This window comes from Fusarium phalaenopsidis (genome assembly GCF_050370095.1).
Source record: "Fusarium phalaenopsidis strain FUZ10S chromosome Unknown contig_32286, whole genome shotgun sequence".
NCBI lineage: Eukaryota > Fungi > Ascomycota > Sordariomycetes > Hypocreales > Nectriaceae > Fusarium > Fusarium phalaenopsidis.
Genome location: NW_028145413.1, coordinates 2,355,448 through 2,371,331, shown reverse-complemented (window position 1 = coordinate 2,371,331; position 15,884 = coordinate 2,355,448). Strand labels below are relative to the sequence as shown.

General features: G+C 52.9%; 4 protein-coding genes across 4 annotated transcripts; 2 read left to right on the top strand and 2 right to left on the bottom strand.

Moving 5' to 3' along the window:
• Positions 1 to 307: 307 nt before the first annotated feature.
• On the top strand, positions 308 to 3,358 carry LRP88_03051 (formate--tetrahydrofolate ligase-domain-containing protein; the record flags this gene model as incomplete). Its single annotated transcript, XM_083239681.1, has 5 exons — positions 308 to 431; positions 499 to 519; positions 579 to 616; positions 671 to 3,198; positions 3,250 to 3,358. 5 exons carry the CDS (start codon positions 308 to 310, stop codon positions 3,356 to 3,358), a joined length of 2,820 nt encoding a protein of 939 aa, XP_083104811.1.
• Positions 3,359 to 3,974: 616 nt separating this feature from the next.
• On the bottom strand, positions 3,975 to 6,849 carry LRP88_03050 (uncharacterized protein; the record flags this gene model as incomplete). The annotated part of the gene is made up of 5 exons (XM_083239680.1): positions 3,975 to 4,739; positions 4,803 to 5,358; positions 5,419 to 6,116; positions 6,232 to 6,459; positions 6,517 to 6,849. The coding sequence occupies 5 exons, from the start codon at positions 6,847 to 6,849 to the stop codon at positions 3,975 to 3,977; spliced, it is 2,580 nt and encodes an 859-aa protein (XP_083104810.1).
• A 752-nt stretch (positions 6,850 to 7,601) lies between these two features.
• On the bottom strand, positions 7,602 to 9,575 carry LRP88_03049 (uncharacterized protein; the record flags this gene model as incomplete). Its single annotated transcript, XM_083239679.1, has 3 exons — positions 7,602 to 8,591; positions 9,182 to 9,323; positions 9,373 to 9,575. The coding sequence occupies 3 exons, from the start codon at positions 9,573 to 9,575 to the stop codon at positions 7,602 to 7,604; spliced, it is 1,335 nt and encodes a 444-aa protein (XP_083104809.1).
• A 3,403-nt stretch (positions 9,576 to 12,978) lies between these two features.
• LRP88_03048 (ergosterol biosynthesis ERG4/ERG24 family-domain-containing protein) lies at positions 12,979 to 14,970 on the top strand (the record flags this gene model as incomplete). The annotated part of the gene is made up of 4 exons (XM_083239678.1): positions 12,979 to 13,013; positions 13,162 to 14,310; positions 14,362 to 14,908; positions 14,959 to 14,970. The coding sequence occupies 4 exons, from the start codon at positions 12,979 to 12,981 to the stop codon at positions 14,968 to 14,970; spliced, it is 1,743 nt and encodes a 580-aa protein (XP_083104808.1).
• Positions 14,971 to 15,884: the final 914 nt, after the last annotated feature.

Genomic DNA, 15,884 nt, shown 5'->3' with positions numbered 1-15,884 from the left:
TCACAGTCACATTTTCACCCACCCACAGGCACAAACGCCCTCGCGCACAAAGTTGTCAAGGCAAACTCGTCCCCACACGTGTTCGGGCGTCTCCCCCGTGTCGCCCGTGTTGGCCTTGGGCGCCACTATTCCAACTGCCCCTCCCCCTCGCCCAGCAGCCCACTTCATATACGCCGACTGCCTCTCGGACAACAGCCGACGATTGAACTTTGCTTCAGTGTCTGTCGCTGGTTCTTCGCCTTCTGTTCGCCGAATCTTGCATCCATTGTTTGATCAGAGACGGAACTTCTCTTCGACTACCGCCACAATGGTTGCTACCAAGATTGACGGCACTGCCATCGCAAAGTCCATCCGTGAGCGGCTGTGTGCCGAAGTCGCGGCTAAGCAAAAGCTCAACCCCAGATACCAGCCCTGCCTCAAGATCATCCAAGGTGTGTCATGGTCACTTGTGCTACTCTCGGTCCCTTCAATTGCTCAATGCTGACTCAATTCGTCCAGTTGGTGATCGCTCTGACTCTTGTTCGTGATACCCTGCCCCGCCATCACAACTCGATGATCTTCTCACTGACCCCACCTAGCTACCTATGTTCGCATGAAGCTCAAGGCCGCCGCAGAGGTGAGTCAGACTGATGGCACTTGCGTAGCTCAATCATTGACTCACTCGTATTAGGCTGGCATTGATAGCAAGTTGCTTCACTACCCAGAGTCTATCACAGAGGCCGAGCTGCTGGACCATATCCGTCAGCTGAACAATGACCCCATTGTTCACGGTATCCTGGTCCAACTGCCTCTTCCCAGTCACATCTCTGAGTACACTGTCACATCCTTCGTGGCAGATGAGAAGGATGTCGACGGTTTTGGCACCAGAAACATCGGAGAGCTTGCCAAGCGTGGCGGCAAGCCTCTCTTCGTGCCATGCACCCCCAAGGGTGTCATGATCCTGCTCAAGGAGGCCGGTGTTGATCTCAAGGGCAAGAACGCCGTTGTCCTTGGACGAAGTGACATCGTCGGAAGCCCTGTGAGCTACCTGTTGAGAAACGCCGATGCTACTGTCACTGTCTGCCACTCCAAGACAAAGAACATTGAGAACTACATCAAGGAGGCTGATGTCGTCGTTGCCGCCATTGGCCAGCCTCAGTTCGTCCAGGGCAGCTGGCTGAAGCCTGGCGCTGTTGTTATCGATGTCGGAACAAACTTCCTGCCGGATTCCACAAAGAAGTCCGGATACCGACTTGTCGGTGACGTCGATTACGCCGCTGCCTCTGAGGTTGCTTCGGCCATTACCCCCGTGCCTGGTGGTGTTGGACCCATGACGGTTGCCATGCTCATGCAGAACGTTATCGATGCCACAACATGGTACTTTGAGTCCCAGAAGCTCAGGAAGACCATTCCCCTGCCCCTGAAGCTCGAGGACCCTGTTCCTTCTGATATCGCCGTTTCGCGATCCCAGACCCCCAAGCAGATTACTCGCATTGCCGCCGAAGTTGGCATTGCCCCCCACGAGCTTGAGCCTTATGGCGCGTACAAGGCCAAGGTTGACCTCAGCCTGCTCAAGCGACTTGAGCACCGAAATAACGGTCGCTATGTCGTTGTCACCGGTATCACCCCTACGCCCCTAGGAGAGGGCAAGTCTACCACAACCATGGGTCTGGCCCAGGCCCTGGGAGCTCATGTTGGCCGGTTGACATTTGCCAATGTGCGACAGCCTAGCCAAGGTCCTACCTTTGGTATCAAGGGAGGCGCTGCTGGAGGAGGTTACAGCCAAGTCATTCCTATGGACGAGTTCAACATGCATCTCACTGGCGACATTCATGCCATTACTGCCGCTAACAACCTTCTCGCGGCTGCTATTGAGACTCGCATCTTCCACGAGAACACCCAGAAGGACGGTCCCCTGTACCGACGACTGGTACCGGCCAAGAACGGTCAGAGGAAGTTTGCCCCTGTCATGTTCCGTCGGTTGAAGAAGCTTGGCATTGACAAGACCAACCCCGACGAGTTGACTGAGGATGAGATCCACAGATTCGCCCGTCTTGATATTGATCCCGAGACCATCACCTGGAGGCGAGTCCTCGATGTCAACGACCGTCACCTTCGTGGAGTCACGGTCGGAACTGCCCCGACTGAGAAGGGACAGACTCGAGAGACTGGCTTTGACATTACTGTTGCCAGTGAGTGCATGGCTATCCTTGCTCTCAGCAACAGCTTGGCCGAGATGCGTGAGCGCCTCGGCCGAATGGTGGTCGCCACTTCGCGAAGCGGTGACCCCGTCACTTGTGATGATATCGGTGCTGGCGGTGCTCTTACTGCCCTCATGAAGGATGCCATCAAGCCCAACCTTATGCAGACCCTAGAGGGTACTCCTGTCTTTGTCCATGCTGGCCCCTTCGCCAACATCAGCATTGGCCAGAGCTCTATCCTGGCTGACAAGCTTGCCCTCAAGCTTGCAGGTACTGAGCCTGATGAGGACTACAGCGAGAAGGCTGGCTTTGTCGTTACTGAGGCCGGTTTCGACTTCACCATGGGTGGTGAGCGATTCTTCAACATCAAGTGTCGAACTTCGGGCCTGGTTCCGGACGTTGTCGTGGTTGTGGCCACTGTCCGAGCTCTCAAGGTTCATGGCGGCGGCCCTCCTATCGCCCCTGGCGCTGCTCTCAGCGCTGTCTACAAGGAGGAGAACGTTGACATCCTGCGTGCTGGCTGCGTGAACCTGAAGAAGCACATTGCCAACGCCAAGTCCTTTGGCATCCCTGTCGTCGTTGCCATCAACAAGTTCTCGACTGACACTGATGCCGAGATCGCTGTCATCCGGGAGGAGGCCATTAGTGCCGGCGCCGAGGACGCCATCCTGTCCAACCACTGGGCTGAGGGAGGCAAGGGTGCCGTCGACCTAGCCAACGGTGTCATTGCCGCTGCCGAGAAGCCCAAGGAGCTCAAGCTCACCTACGACCTGGAGGGCACTGTTCAGGACCGCATCACTGCTATCGGCCAGAAGATGTACGGTGCTGAGAAGGTCGAGTTCAGCGAGCTCGCCCAGAAGAAGGTGGACACGTACACTCGCCAAGGCTACGGAAACCTGCCCATCTGCGTTGCCAAGACTCAGTACTCTCTTTCTCACGACCCTGACCTGAAGGGTGCTCCTACTGGCTTCACAGTTCCTATCCGTGATGTCCGGATGGCTGCTGGAGCAGGATATCTGTAAGTTCCCTTGACTCAGTCATGAGTTCATTATCACTAACAAGCGTCTAGGTATGCCCTGGCTGCCGATATCCAGACCATCCCTGGTCTCCCCACGGCCCCTGGCTACCTCAACGTCGATGTCGACGTCGAGACTGGTGAGATTGACGGCCTCTTTTAGAAAGACATGACTACTATACACTGGCATGAATAAACGGCATTGCACCCTCAACTCAACGTGGGATTCTGGACTGGAAGGCGAAACTTTGGGACGTGGCATTTCAACACATGGTGCGGGACGGGACTGGACTGGCGAAGAAATAAACTGTGTCAATATTGGCGATACCTAAATTATAGCATTTCCCTCATTGTTTCTGTACGTGATTGTCCTGATCAAGGTAATAGGCGTATCCACCTTTTGCTTTCCGGTCATCCATACTCCTCTTCACGGCAAACGTACGCCTCGTGGGTTTCATTGCCAAGTTTTTTTTCCCTATAGCACATCACATGTTATTGAGAGCTGAAATCATAGAAGCAACTCATTTCGTTCTTCAGATAGCAAATCTCGAGTTTAATCTCCATTTTCATGCCCCTTTTCCGTTACCGGCATCACGCCCCAAAATCAGACGGCAATGTTCGGTACCCACTCCTTGCCATTGAACCTTGAAAGTTCTCATCTTTACCAATTCTTCTTTGCCCTCCATGTAGATTTCCCTTCCCCTGTAGCTCAGTGTCTATCCCCCACTGCCCAAACCTCCTCTCAACGATTACTCCATCGGTAATCGACAGCTCGGCTCTCAAACCGCCGCCTTGTCCTCGCTGAGCTCCTCAAGGGCCAGGGCATACTCCTCGCGAGTTGGAACGTCGGGAACTTGAACGACATCCGTGTCCAGTCGCGTGAAGAAGGCAGTGGCATCTTGGGTGGGCTCGTGCTTGTCCCCAACCATGTTCTTCACAAGGAGATCGATGTCTGACATCTCATCAAAGAATTGATAGACGTGCACCGGCTTCTCCTGAGGGAACCGCTGGACACATCCGATGACCTTTTCCTCCAAGCCCGGCGTCCAGAACTTCTCGCAGAAGATGATTCTCGAGGCGCCGGTCAGGCTCAGACCGGGGCCCGCAACATGGGCATCCAGGAGGAGGACGCGGCAGCCCTCGGCTGTCTCGATGTTGAAAAGAAGCTTCTTTCTCTCTCTCTCATCGTTGGTAGCGCTCAATGCGTCGAGGGACTCGACCTTTTTGGCCACATTGACGGGTCTGTTCAGGGCGTCTGCGTAGGTCGCCCTGCAGTCGAGGTCGACCGAGCCGTCGTACCGAAAAGTCACAGGGCTTCTGCCCCAGTGGCCGTCGAGGATTTGGCAGATTACGCGGAATATGATGTCCAGAAACAGAACCGAAGTCGAAGCGACAATGACTTTTTCGTCCCGGTGCTGGTGAAGGAGCTCGGCAACCTTCGACGCGATGGCACGTACTCGAGGCGACATGGATTTGTTCTTCCCCATGGAATAGACATATTTCTTCCATTCTGTGGTCCACGTCGAGTTTGAGCGCTTTGTTCCCTGTTCTGGTTTGTTCGGGTGGCGTTGCTAGTCGTCATCATAATCTTCCCCTTCATCCATGACCAAGTCGTCGTCACTGTCGTCGTGGATGTCGTCGTGAGTTTCGTCGTGGCTCTTGAACCCGTCATCCTGGTAGGCAGAATCATCAGCGGCCTTGAGGTCATCGCTGCAGACGGCAGACTCGCTGTCCAGGAGCTCAGTGGTATAGAATAAGGCATCCCTGTCGCTTATAGATTCAACATCGTCATGATCCAGCCCCAGTCGAAGAAAGAGATACCCCTTGTTGAAAGCACAAGGCTGAGAGTACCAGTACTTCTTGAACCGAGAAAACTCATCCACCGTCAGGGAGCTCAGCTTGGCTTTCCCGTCGGTAACGCGCTGTCTTTGACGAATCTCCAGCTGCTTCCAGATGTCCTCGGGCCAGGGGCCATACAGAGGCTGACCATGGAGTAGAGAGTCGCCGGAGTTGCACTTCTCCATGCGTACACCATCGTTAACAGCCTGACCAGGTTCAAAGCAGCTGTCAAGGAAGACGTTGAGCTTCTCCATCACGTCCATCTCGAACTCGGCAAAGGGGTCCGTCAGATCCTCGCCCATTCCAATGCTGATAGCATGGCGGCTGCCGAGAGCCGGGTGGTTGGCGAGCTGCTGTGCCTTTTTGAGGATTGCCAGTCAACACCTGACAGTCTTGGGGTCCTTAATGAACTTCTTTCCTTCCAGCACCAGAAAGGTAATCTTCAGGTACATGAGACGATCTTGTGGCTTAGAGGGCACTGTGACTTGCATTACACAGTCAGGAATGGTCGGGACTGATCTAGGACGGCTGACGATTTGACCCATGAAGTAGCGTGAGAGCATGTTCCAGATGACATCTGCTGGCATTGATTTGTTGCCATCGATAGAGGTTAATTGGGCCGTCTTGAAGATCTCGTCAAACTTCTCCATAGTCTGGATCGGGCTACCAGGAAGTATCATGGATTGCCCAGCCAGATCCCGCCAGGAGTTCTTCATGGGTGTCCCAGAAAGCAAGAACGCGTGGTGGTACTCGAGCGAACGCACAGCAGCGTTGAGCAGAGTGTTTTCATCGTGGGCGTCGTGTGACTCGTCCAGGATCAAGACAGAGATATTCGGGTTGCTACGGTTGTACACCCTAGGATGGAGCGGAAGACTGGGACGCACCATCTTTCGGTTGGGAAAGCGTTTCTGTGCCACCTGGATGTCGAAGGCCTGAATTGTGTCGCAGAAGCACACGAATTCCTGGCGTTCTACAAACAGCTTTATGAGAAAGGAGGTAGAGCAGATGGCAATTTCAAATTGCAAAAGCTCATCATACCAGACGTCGGTACTGTCAAGAATAGTGCAAGATGGCCGATCATCCTGGAGTATGATTAGCACTATGAAATCCGTTACCGATGGGAAACACTCATCATACCTGCTTAAAGTGCTTATTGATTTCAGATCACCATCGATAAACACTCTCAGGGGGACAAACAACGAGGACAAAGCCACAGCGTGGCAGCATCTGCTTTCGCTTGATCAGAGCAGCTGTCAGTGCCGTGAGAGACTTGCCCGTGCCGGCTTCATCGCAAAGTAAGGCTCCCTTGAACATGGCCTCGGTCGATTGCAGAAGCATGGTGACGCCTACGGCCTGCCATTGCTTGAGCTCTGTCTGGAGACGGGGCAGAAGCGTAGGCCCAGTATCGGAGGCAGTGAGATGGTTCTGCACGGGGAGGGATCGCCATTAGCACGGGGGTCTGGGTAATCGGGGGATACGTACAATGGCTTGGACGAATCCTGGAGACATCAAGAGGTCGAGGAAATGCACAGATGTCTCGCCAATCCCGACCATCATCGGTTGGGGGTTATCAGATTTTCGGGTCATCAACGGGAGCAACCGAGAGGCGTCGTCGATGGTTTTCTCAAGCTCGCTGGATCCAGCGGCAGTCTCACTCTGGCCTCCCCTCGCCTCTCGCTCTTTGCGTCGGCTCTGCTCGGCTCTGGCGTGTTCGGCCTTCATATCAAACATGAATCTGCCAGGTTGTATAAGGCGCTCAATGGTCTTACGCAGGGCATCATGCCATTCCTCGACTTTGCGACGGGAAGCAGACATGCTGAGCCTCGTGTGACCGTTGACGATGGAAGGGTGCAGGGAAGAGGTTAGCTGCGAGTGCGAAGAGGTCAGTTGGGATGTGTGAGCGAGATGGACAGGAACAGGTATTCTCTCTGATGATACCGATGCAAAGAGGAAAGGGAGAGTTTTTCAGTGGAATTTGAGCGTGTCGGGATTGAAGAGAGAAGTGAGAGAAGATGTTGGGGGATGGAGGCAGAGGAGGGAGGAAGGAGAGAGGATGATGTTTGAGTAGTCGTTTGCTCCAGCAGTGACAATGAATCACGGCCGAAGACTCATAGTCCCTAAAGGTACATGTGGAAGTTTGCCTTTTTTCGCTAGTATTTTATATGGGCAGAAGAGCATTGCATCACCTTGCACGTAAATTATATGAAGATTAAGGCATTGCACCTCTTATCGCCATTTCCCCCCAAAGCAACGAGCCTCATGGATGATCCACGAGGCAGCTCTCCGTTCCGGATACCAACCTACCTAAGGTAGGTAGTCAGGTAGATGCAAAAAATCCTCGGTTGACCAGAGTAAAACAGCAAGAATCTACCCTCACAAAGAGCCCAGGTGGATCAGCCACAAGTCAATCATACCCCCTTCCACCCATACAACGAACGATGAAAGGCTGTCAAAATTTCAGACCTTGCAGTCTGGATTTTATTAGCTAGTTTGAGATAGCAAGTGTCCTTGAATTCGAGTAAGCAAGTAAGTTGACCCCTGAATGACCACCAACCCTTCAACCCTCACTACTTCCAATCCATCCTGCTGGCCCATGCCAGTTCCTTGCTCAAGTCCTGGCTCCCAGGAACGTCGCGCTCCTTCTCAAAAACTTGTCGCATGTATCGCAGAAGTACAGCATCTTTCTGGTCCAAGTTCGACGGAAGCCCCAGGGTTGAGGGCGAATCAGGGGCGTCCTCGCCGTTCTCCTCTTCCTCGTAGTCCCTGATAGCCTCGCGGACAGCATTCCTGGCGCCTTCTTCTTCCACTGAGCCGAGGGCATCATAGAGTATGGAGGCTTTATCCGCAAGCTTGGCCGAATTGGCGGGGAGTCCAGGAAGTGTTGGCTGAGAATCCATGGCATCAGACCCCTGATCAGCCTGTGTCGCAAACTCTTCGACCACACTGGCTGCCAACACATTCACTTCTGCTTGCAGCATTGGCCCTAAACCCTCGATATTTTCGTTGTCTGGGGAAAATGCTCCGATAACCATCCCAAAAGCAAACGCGAGAGCCAGTCGCTTCACCTGACCCAAGGCCGTCACAATAGCCTCCTGGTTCTGGGTGCCAAGGACTGCATTGGCCAGCTGGATCGCTTTGTCAAGCTGCCCGGGGGGAGCACCCTTATGAGTGTATGTCTGGAAACCAGCATCAAACCAGGCCGTTACATGCTCATTGTGAGCATCCTCATGCCGTATCAGGGGCTCAAAGAGAGCAATGCCGGGGTTTGCATCGACTGCCTGTGTCAACGGACGCGCAGTCATGGGATCTGGCGCACTTCCTCGAGCAATTCTGATTGACGATTGAATCAAGTTGTCGTGATATTCTGCCTCACCTCCGTGAACAGCGTACGAGTTAGAAACCATGGTGCAAAAACAGACGATGACCCCACGGTACAGGGACTCGTGGATGGTAACGCCAGAGTCTGAGATGGCGTAAAGGCCTTTGGCCAGCTCAAGGACAGCGCTGACGTTGATCCTGTCTTCCCCAACCACCTCAAACTGGTTTGGCCAGAGTTCCTAAGTAGAGCGTGTGAGCAACCTTTCTCTTCCTTAACCAGCAGCCGACGACGAACCTTGAACGCAGAGACAACACACTCTGCCTGAGATTTATTGAGAATCCCTTTCCCTTCCATCATGTTGCGGATGACATCCATGCTAGCCTCTCAGGGGATCGACAGGCTCTCGAGAAGAGTCTGCTCCGATGGTCTGAAGCGGCCTATCACCCGTTGGAGGTAGGTCTGGGACGGGAAAGTCTCATATGCCGAAACAACTCTGCCTATGAAATGAACCACTTTCTCCGATGTGAAACTGTCGCCGATTTGGTCATGGTCATCCTGACCCGTCGGGGTAGATGACAGAGTCGGTTGAGACTCCTTCCGCGCCTCTCCTCGACACTCAGAACAAAAGGCATTGATATTGTGCCTCATAGCCTGTTGGATCTCGGAACATTTTGCCCCTGTCACGCCATGGGTCCATTCCTAGTAATAAACCACTCTTTCGTTACAGGCCTGATGTCTGGGCAAGGGAGTAGCTTCGCACAAGCCATCATGTCTCTTGTTATGCAAGAGATGCAGCAAGCACCTCTTTCGACCAATGATGGCCACAACCAAACGAGTCTGTGGCCTAGTCTCAACAAGACCATGGACGTCAGGGTCAAAGCTATGCAGAGGTGCAGGTTTGGACAACTCCTTGTGGTTGGGCACTTCAGCTGCTGGTAGAAGCTCGCCGATGACGACAGCCAACAAGCCGCTGGAGTAGAAGTTAGTGACAGAATACAGCTCAAAGACGTGATACGCACCGGCCTACGCCCTCAACATCCTCCTCTTTGGGGCTGATGACAAGGCCAGCATCGGTTGTGTCATTGAGACTGAGAATATCCTTGGCTCTCCTAGTGTCGTGGGCCCTGCTGATTCGAATGACTCGCCTCTTTGGTCTGTCAACTTTGCCTGTGTCGTAGGCCCAACCTCGGAAGCAAAAGGCGATGTCGCGATTTTCGGCCATGGTGTGATATCACGTACCGTGCTTGCGGATCAAGCACGGCAGATGAAGAGGGGCTTTGGATGCAAGCGGTGAGATGGGATGACAAGATGCTGCATGGGGAGGGAAAGGATGAAGAGGTAAGGGAGGATGACAGAAGATGAAGAGAAATGCGAGCGAGAAAGCGCGCTTTAATATTGAGTTGTGAACCCTAAGCCATAAGACTTAGGGGCTTGGTTACATGGCCATGATTCAGAGTCGTTGGCTTTGAGGAAGTCGACCCGAAACAAAGTGTCTGTTTCTTCGATAAGTGTTTCTCCTGTCTAGCGATGCTATCTTCCACTTTAGGAAAGGAACCTCTAGTACTACTTAGCGGAGAATCCGAGGCCATAACGAGCCATAGAGTTTGAAAGAAAGAAGGTAGACTCCCATTCTGTTTTTTTCTGATGGGGTACTGATCGGAGGATAAAGATGTAGGGTATGATGGGAGGAATGGCGAACGGCTTAGTGCTCATTCAGGTTACAGTAGATCAACAATTGCTGATTGAATTGAACCAAATAGATAAAAAGAAAGTAGCCTTGTGTAATTAGAGAGTTAGAAGTTCAGAGAGGCTACCAAAATGAATGTTTGACTTCATCAACTTGGCGCCCAAGGAATACCACAACAGTTTTGTGCTCGAGTCTCTCGAGCCAAGATCCCTCGAGGGTCACAAGACCATGTGGGTTAGTCGCTAAAAGGTATAAAGAAAGAACTCCCACTTGAGTAAGCAACGGCTAATGATAAGCAATAGGCTATAATGGGGGCAAGGCGGAGGAGGGCCGACCTTCACCGATGTGAGGGCAACACAGACCATTCCGGAAAGAATAGTGAGTGTGACTTAGAGATAGTGAGCCACACGTAGAACTATAGAGTTACTTGGTTATTTGAGCATCATGTTCTCTGCCTACTGACGAAGGACAGCGTCTTGGGATTGTTGGCAGGTTAATGCATCATGGTCTCTAGGGACATACACAGACACACAGAGTAATCTCGAATGCCAATACACACTCAATTCCCACAGTTCGGTCGGTTTTCGAGCAGAGAGAATGCCCCGTCCTTGAACGTGATGTGTTTGTGAGTATGGTTGGGAAAGAGGGTCAACACTTGAAACAGAAGCCCAAGACCCTGCAGTGGCACAGCTAGATGGGAGTAAACCTACGTTTCAGGGCATGACACTTTGCTTGGAGATACCAAATTGCTCATCAAGAAGATCAAGAAGCATGATCCATTTAGTAATGACTTACACTGTCTTCGGAGTCGGTTAGAGCGGTCGCCCTCAGCTTGGCATGAAGGATCTTTATCATTCAAGAGTCACCCAGGCTGTGCCCGGCAAGGCATCAAGTATCACCGAGGTCACTGGGGTATCTTGTGGATAATACTTCCGGCTGGAAGAACCGTCGACAGCACATCACATCGTGGGTACTTTGTGTGGGAGGGGCCATGGACGGATAAAGCAGGAGGATGGAGTCGAAGAAGATGCCAGAATCAAGGAGTTCCGGACCGCTGACCAAGAGGGGAAGTAACGGTACCTCTGGATAATGTCTTCGCCATCTCTCACGCTTCATCTTGGGATATGGACCGGCTGACGGATGAGTTCCGGGGTGAAGGGGCGGGTATAAGCAAGAAAGAATCAAACCAACACACCCCCGTGGAGTCTAAAATCAGATCCTTTACAGTGCAGTTGATACTCATCCCGCCATCCCACGCTCGATATGAAGGTATCGGACAGAGCAACCCGCGGGACCCGTGGAGGGGAGATGCGGGTTTCGTCTAGTCCAGATGGCAAGGATCAAGAGCCATCCAAGTGATGTCCAGTCCCTCTCGAGGCTTAGATCTCAGCACGAATGGCCCGACTCGGTGTTGATCAAGCTTGGAAAACAAAGGGACCGCTCGATATATCCACCAAACTTTACCATGAGACAAGAAAAGTGTGGAGCTGGGGAGGCGCCGGGCATCAAAACACCCTCCGGAACAAGGGTGATGGGACTGGGGCAGAAACAGTATCTTGCCACGCGAGACTCGTCACTGCGCCTACGAGAGGCAAAGAAGAAAACCCCTCAATGAAACGGCGCAAGAGTGTCCGCAAAACCGGGTGTTATCACGATGCCGAGGCCACAAAGGATGAGGCCTGGAGACGACGTTGACGTCGAGAGAAGGGATCGGGGGCTAGCGTCATGCAAGTTTCGTATAGCACTACCCTGGTCTCTTTGGAGAATGGTGATTGATCGAGAGTGACGGATGAGGTAGTGAGGCTCAAGGGTGAAGCCATCAACTCGCTTGGATCGTCTGGGGGTTGGATGGTTCATGGTGGAGATGGACCTTGTGGGGTGGAGTGGGGCTTGAATACATAAATAAGGGGACAGTTAATTGGAATGTTAGCGTCAAAAGTGTCCTGTTATTTCTGTCTATAGCTATACGAAAGGTGCATAACTAGCGCGTCCGGGCCCCGGGGTCCATCAGATTCTCGCAGACGCACAGGCATCGAAGCGAAAACGGACCATCGAGAACTTCAGCTGGTGTCTTGATGTTGAATTGATAGGTGTGCAACTGTTTGTTGGGTATTTACATAGGCAATGCATAACGGGGAGACTTTGTATGTCAAGGCTTAGACAAACATGATGAGCTTTTACATGTCGTGCAACAGACAACTGGGAAAGAGAGCTGTTGCTATTGTCAAGCAAGTGCCCAAGAGCTTCGCCTGCCCTGTCAGGCTGTCAGAGCTGTGCTGTGATAGGCTACGTCCCCTGGGAAATTAGCCCTTGTCACCCGGACCCCAGGAGAAAAACTTCCCGCGCCCGAGAAACTCCATCCAATGTAAATCAGAATCGAAGTCTGGTCTGGGGCGCCAATAGCACAACACGTTTTCTTATTCGGATTCCCCATCGTCACACGCCCCCCCCCCCTTGTCCATTGTTTTTTTTTCTTCCCCCTTGATCTTGTTCTGGTTGTATCTTTCACTCTGTGAGGTGTTGTTTTGCGTTGCTGTTGTCCATCATCACCATCATCTAGACATTCTCTAGACGACAGGTCCTGACCTAATTCACGGCTCACCTCCATCGGGAGACGCCCGTCACCGCTCGCTCTCTACCCTCCCCCCCTGTTGAGAGAGGCGCATCCAGTCTGCATCCAGTGCTTCGTTGCGCTTCGCTGGCCCTTGTCCACTCTTTTTTTCTCCTCGCAGCACCAGCAGCACCAGCAGACGCGCACCCAGCGAGTCGCATTGTCTAGTTGCTGCTTGGCTTGACGAAGTGTCTCGCATCCCACGGCTCTGAGACGCCCACCACTGTCCTCGGCAGTTCCGTCTCTCTCAGACCGCCGTCCTTGTCAATCCCCTCTTCCTTACCTCGTGCGCGCATATAAAGGCTCCTTTGAGCCCCCTCGATCAAGATGTCTTCAAGATACTCTCTACGCCAAACCCCCAGGTTCGTACAAACTCCATTGACACTTCTATCATACCCTTCTCGACCCAATTGGCCCTCCTGGACAAGTTGATACCCTCCTCGAGCCTGTGCCACTTCCCCACAACATATACCTCTCCATCATGCCACGCAATGACTTACCTGGCCTCAGGAAGAAGGAACTCTTCGAGGGCATGGTAGAGACCCCTTCTCGACGCCGCTCAACACGCCGACAGACTTCCCAGCCTCTTGAAACTTCAGACGCCGACAACGACTCCGGCTCAAACGCTGAAAACGCCCCTCGCGCCGCCCCCATTCGTCGACGTACCACCAAGTTTGTCGAGAACCTCGACGAGGACGACGTGCAAAAGCCGGACGACATGGGCGCCGTCAACCGCAACGGCCACGCCAATGGCAATGGCAAGGCCAACGGCATCGCTCCCTCCAATGGTGTCCCTGCCCCTGCCCCTGTCACCAGCGTCCTTGACAAGACTGAGGGTGTTCCTCAGGATCCTCATGTCGTCGACGGCTGGAGGCCAGGTCAGGACCCCAAGGTCGACTACTCAGGCGAGTTCGAGTTTGGAGGTTCCTTTGGCACCCTCGCCATGATGACTTGTTTCCCTATCCTCATGTGGTACATGTGGATTGGAGCAACTTACTATAATGGCAAGTTCCCCTCTCGCGAGGCTGGTCAGTCCTGGGCCGACTTTGGTGCTCACCTTGTCAACCTCGTCTACACGGGTGCCTTTCCTCGTCTTCAGGTCTGGGCCTGGTACTGGTCCTATCTCATCGTCGAGGGTACTCTCTACTGCACCCTCCCTGGTGTCTGGGGCTACGGCAAGCCTCTCCCCCATGAGGGAGGCAAGCAGCTGCGCTACTACTGCAATGCCTACTTCAGTCTCTACACGACCCTCGCCATCCTTGCCGCTCTGCACTTCTCAGGTGCCTGGCCTCTCTACACGGCCATTGATGAGTTCGGTCCTATCCTATCTGTCGCCATTCTGAGCGGTTTCCTCGTCAGCTTTGTCGCCTACTTCTCCGCCCTCTGGCGCGGTAAGCAGCACCGTATGACCGGTTACCCCATCTACGACTTCTTCATGGGTGCCGAGCTTAACCCCCGCATGTTTGGCATCCTCGACTTCAAGATGTTCTTCGAGGTCCGCATGCCCTGGTACATCCTCCTCATCCTGAGTCTCGGTGCCGCCGCTCGTCAGCACGAGCAGTATGGCTACGTCTCTGGTGAGGTCTGGTTCCTCGTCATGGCTCACTTCCTCTATGCCAACGCCTGTGCCAAGGGAGAGGAGCTCATCATCACCACCTGGTAAGTACACTATGATCCTCCAGCCTCAAGACTCTCACTAACTCGACCCAGGGACATGTACTATGAGAAGTGGGGTTTCATGCTCATCTTCTGGAACCTTGCTGGTGTCCCTCTCTCTTACTGCCACTGCACTATCTACCTGGCCAACCACCACCCCGATGTCTACCGCTGGAACCGCGGCATCCTCGCCGCCATGTTCGTGGGCTACCTCTTCTGGTACTGGGTCTGGGACAGCTGCAACAGCCAGAAGAACCGCTTCCGTGCCATGGAGAAGGGCAAGGTTGTCTGGCGTAAGACCTTCCCCCAGGTCCCATGGCAGACCATCCACAACCCCAAGACCATCACCACCCCCCAGGGCACCATCCTCGTCGACGGCTGGTACGGACTTGCCCGCAAGATCCACTACACGGCCGACGTCTGGTTCGCCGTCTCTTGGGGCCTCATCACCGGCTTCGAGAGCCCCTTCCCCTGGTTCTACCCCGTCTTCTTCGTCTGCATGATTGCTCACCGCGCCGCGCGTGACATTTCCCGTTGCCGTCGCAAGTATGGTGAGGCTTGGCTCGAGTATGAGCGACGTGTGCCCTACCTTTTCATTCCTGTGAGTTTCATCATCCCCCATTTGTAGCCATCACTAACAAAACTTCCAAGTACGTCATCTAAGAGAATGTCATGGGCAGAACGAGCATTTAGCTCAATTCTACCTTTTCATAGGGCCCTGTGCTCTATTTTATTCGGTACATTACGACCTGGGATGTTGAGGAGCCGGTGTTGGGTCGATTTGGATTGCGTGACGCGAAAAAGAAGGGGCATGATAGAACCGGGTGAGATCAAGACGTCAAGAATACAGGGACGTGCCATGACACAAAAAGCCATCCATCCGCGTTGACGTAAAGGAGGCGGGATGGACATGTTGAGGCTGCTTAGAAATATTGTAATGAAGAATACTTGTTTGTATTGTATACAGAGTTATGCCTAACTGCTTTTAATCGGCAGTAGATTAATACGACGAAGAATAATTGACAGCCGTCTACCTACCACACAGTAACGGAGTAGGCACTTAAGACAAGACTTACCCACATATAAGATCTCTGCTATAAGGATTAGGGTAATAGTAAGAAGAGATTGGATAAGAATTCATCTTTGCCTTAAACCATTCTCTTATTCTTAGATGACCGAGGGGTAAAATTGTCAAGACATGCTCATGAGGGTTTGCTACGTATAGTCAACCTCGGTGTCACTACGACTCTCCAGGGCCGAGACTCCTAAATAAGATAGTATATGGCTGACAGCGATGGTTGGAGTATGTGGTTTAAGTACGTAATAGGTCCGTCTCTATGCAGAGTAGCACCATGACCGCCAATAGCAGACAGGACGTAACGTGAACAAAACAATTAGCGGCAGCGTACCTAGATACTTGAGTCCCTTCAGCGTCTATGATGAGAAGCCACCCAGAGAATAACACGCATGTTGACACTATTTTACAGAAACCCTCCGATTCATCGCGTCCCATTCATCCCCAACCAACAAAAATATATCAGTAGCTCGAGTTCAATTATCCGATTTACGCGCAAGGG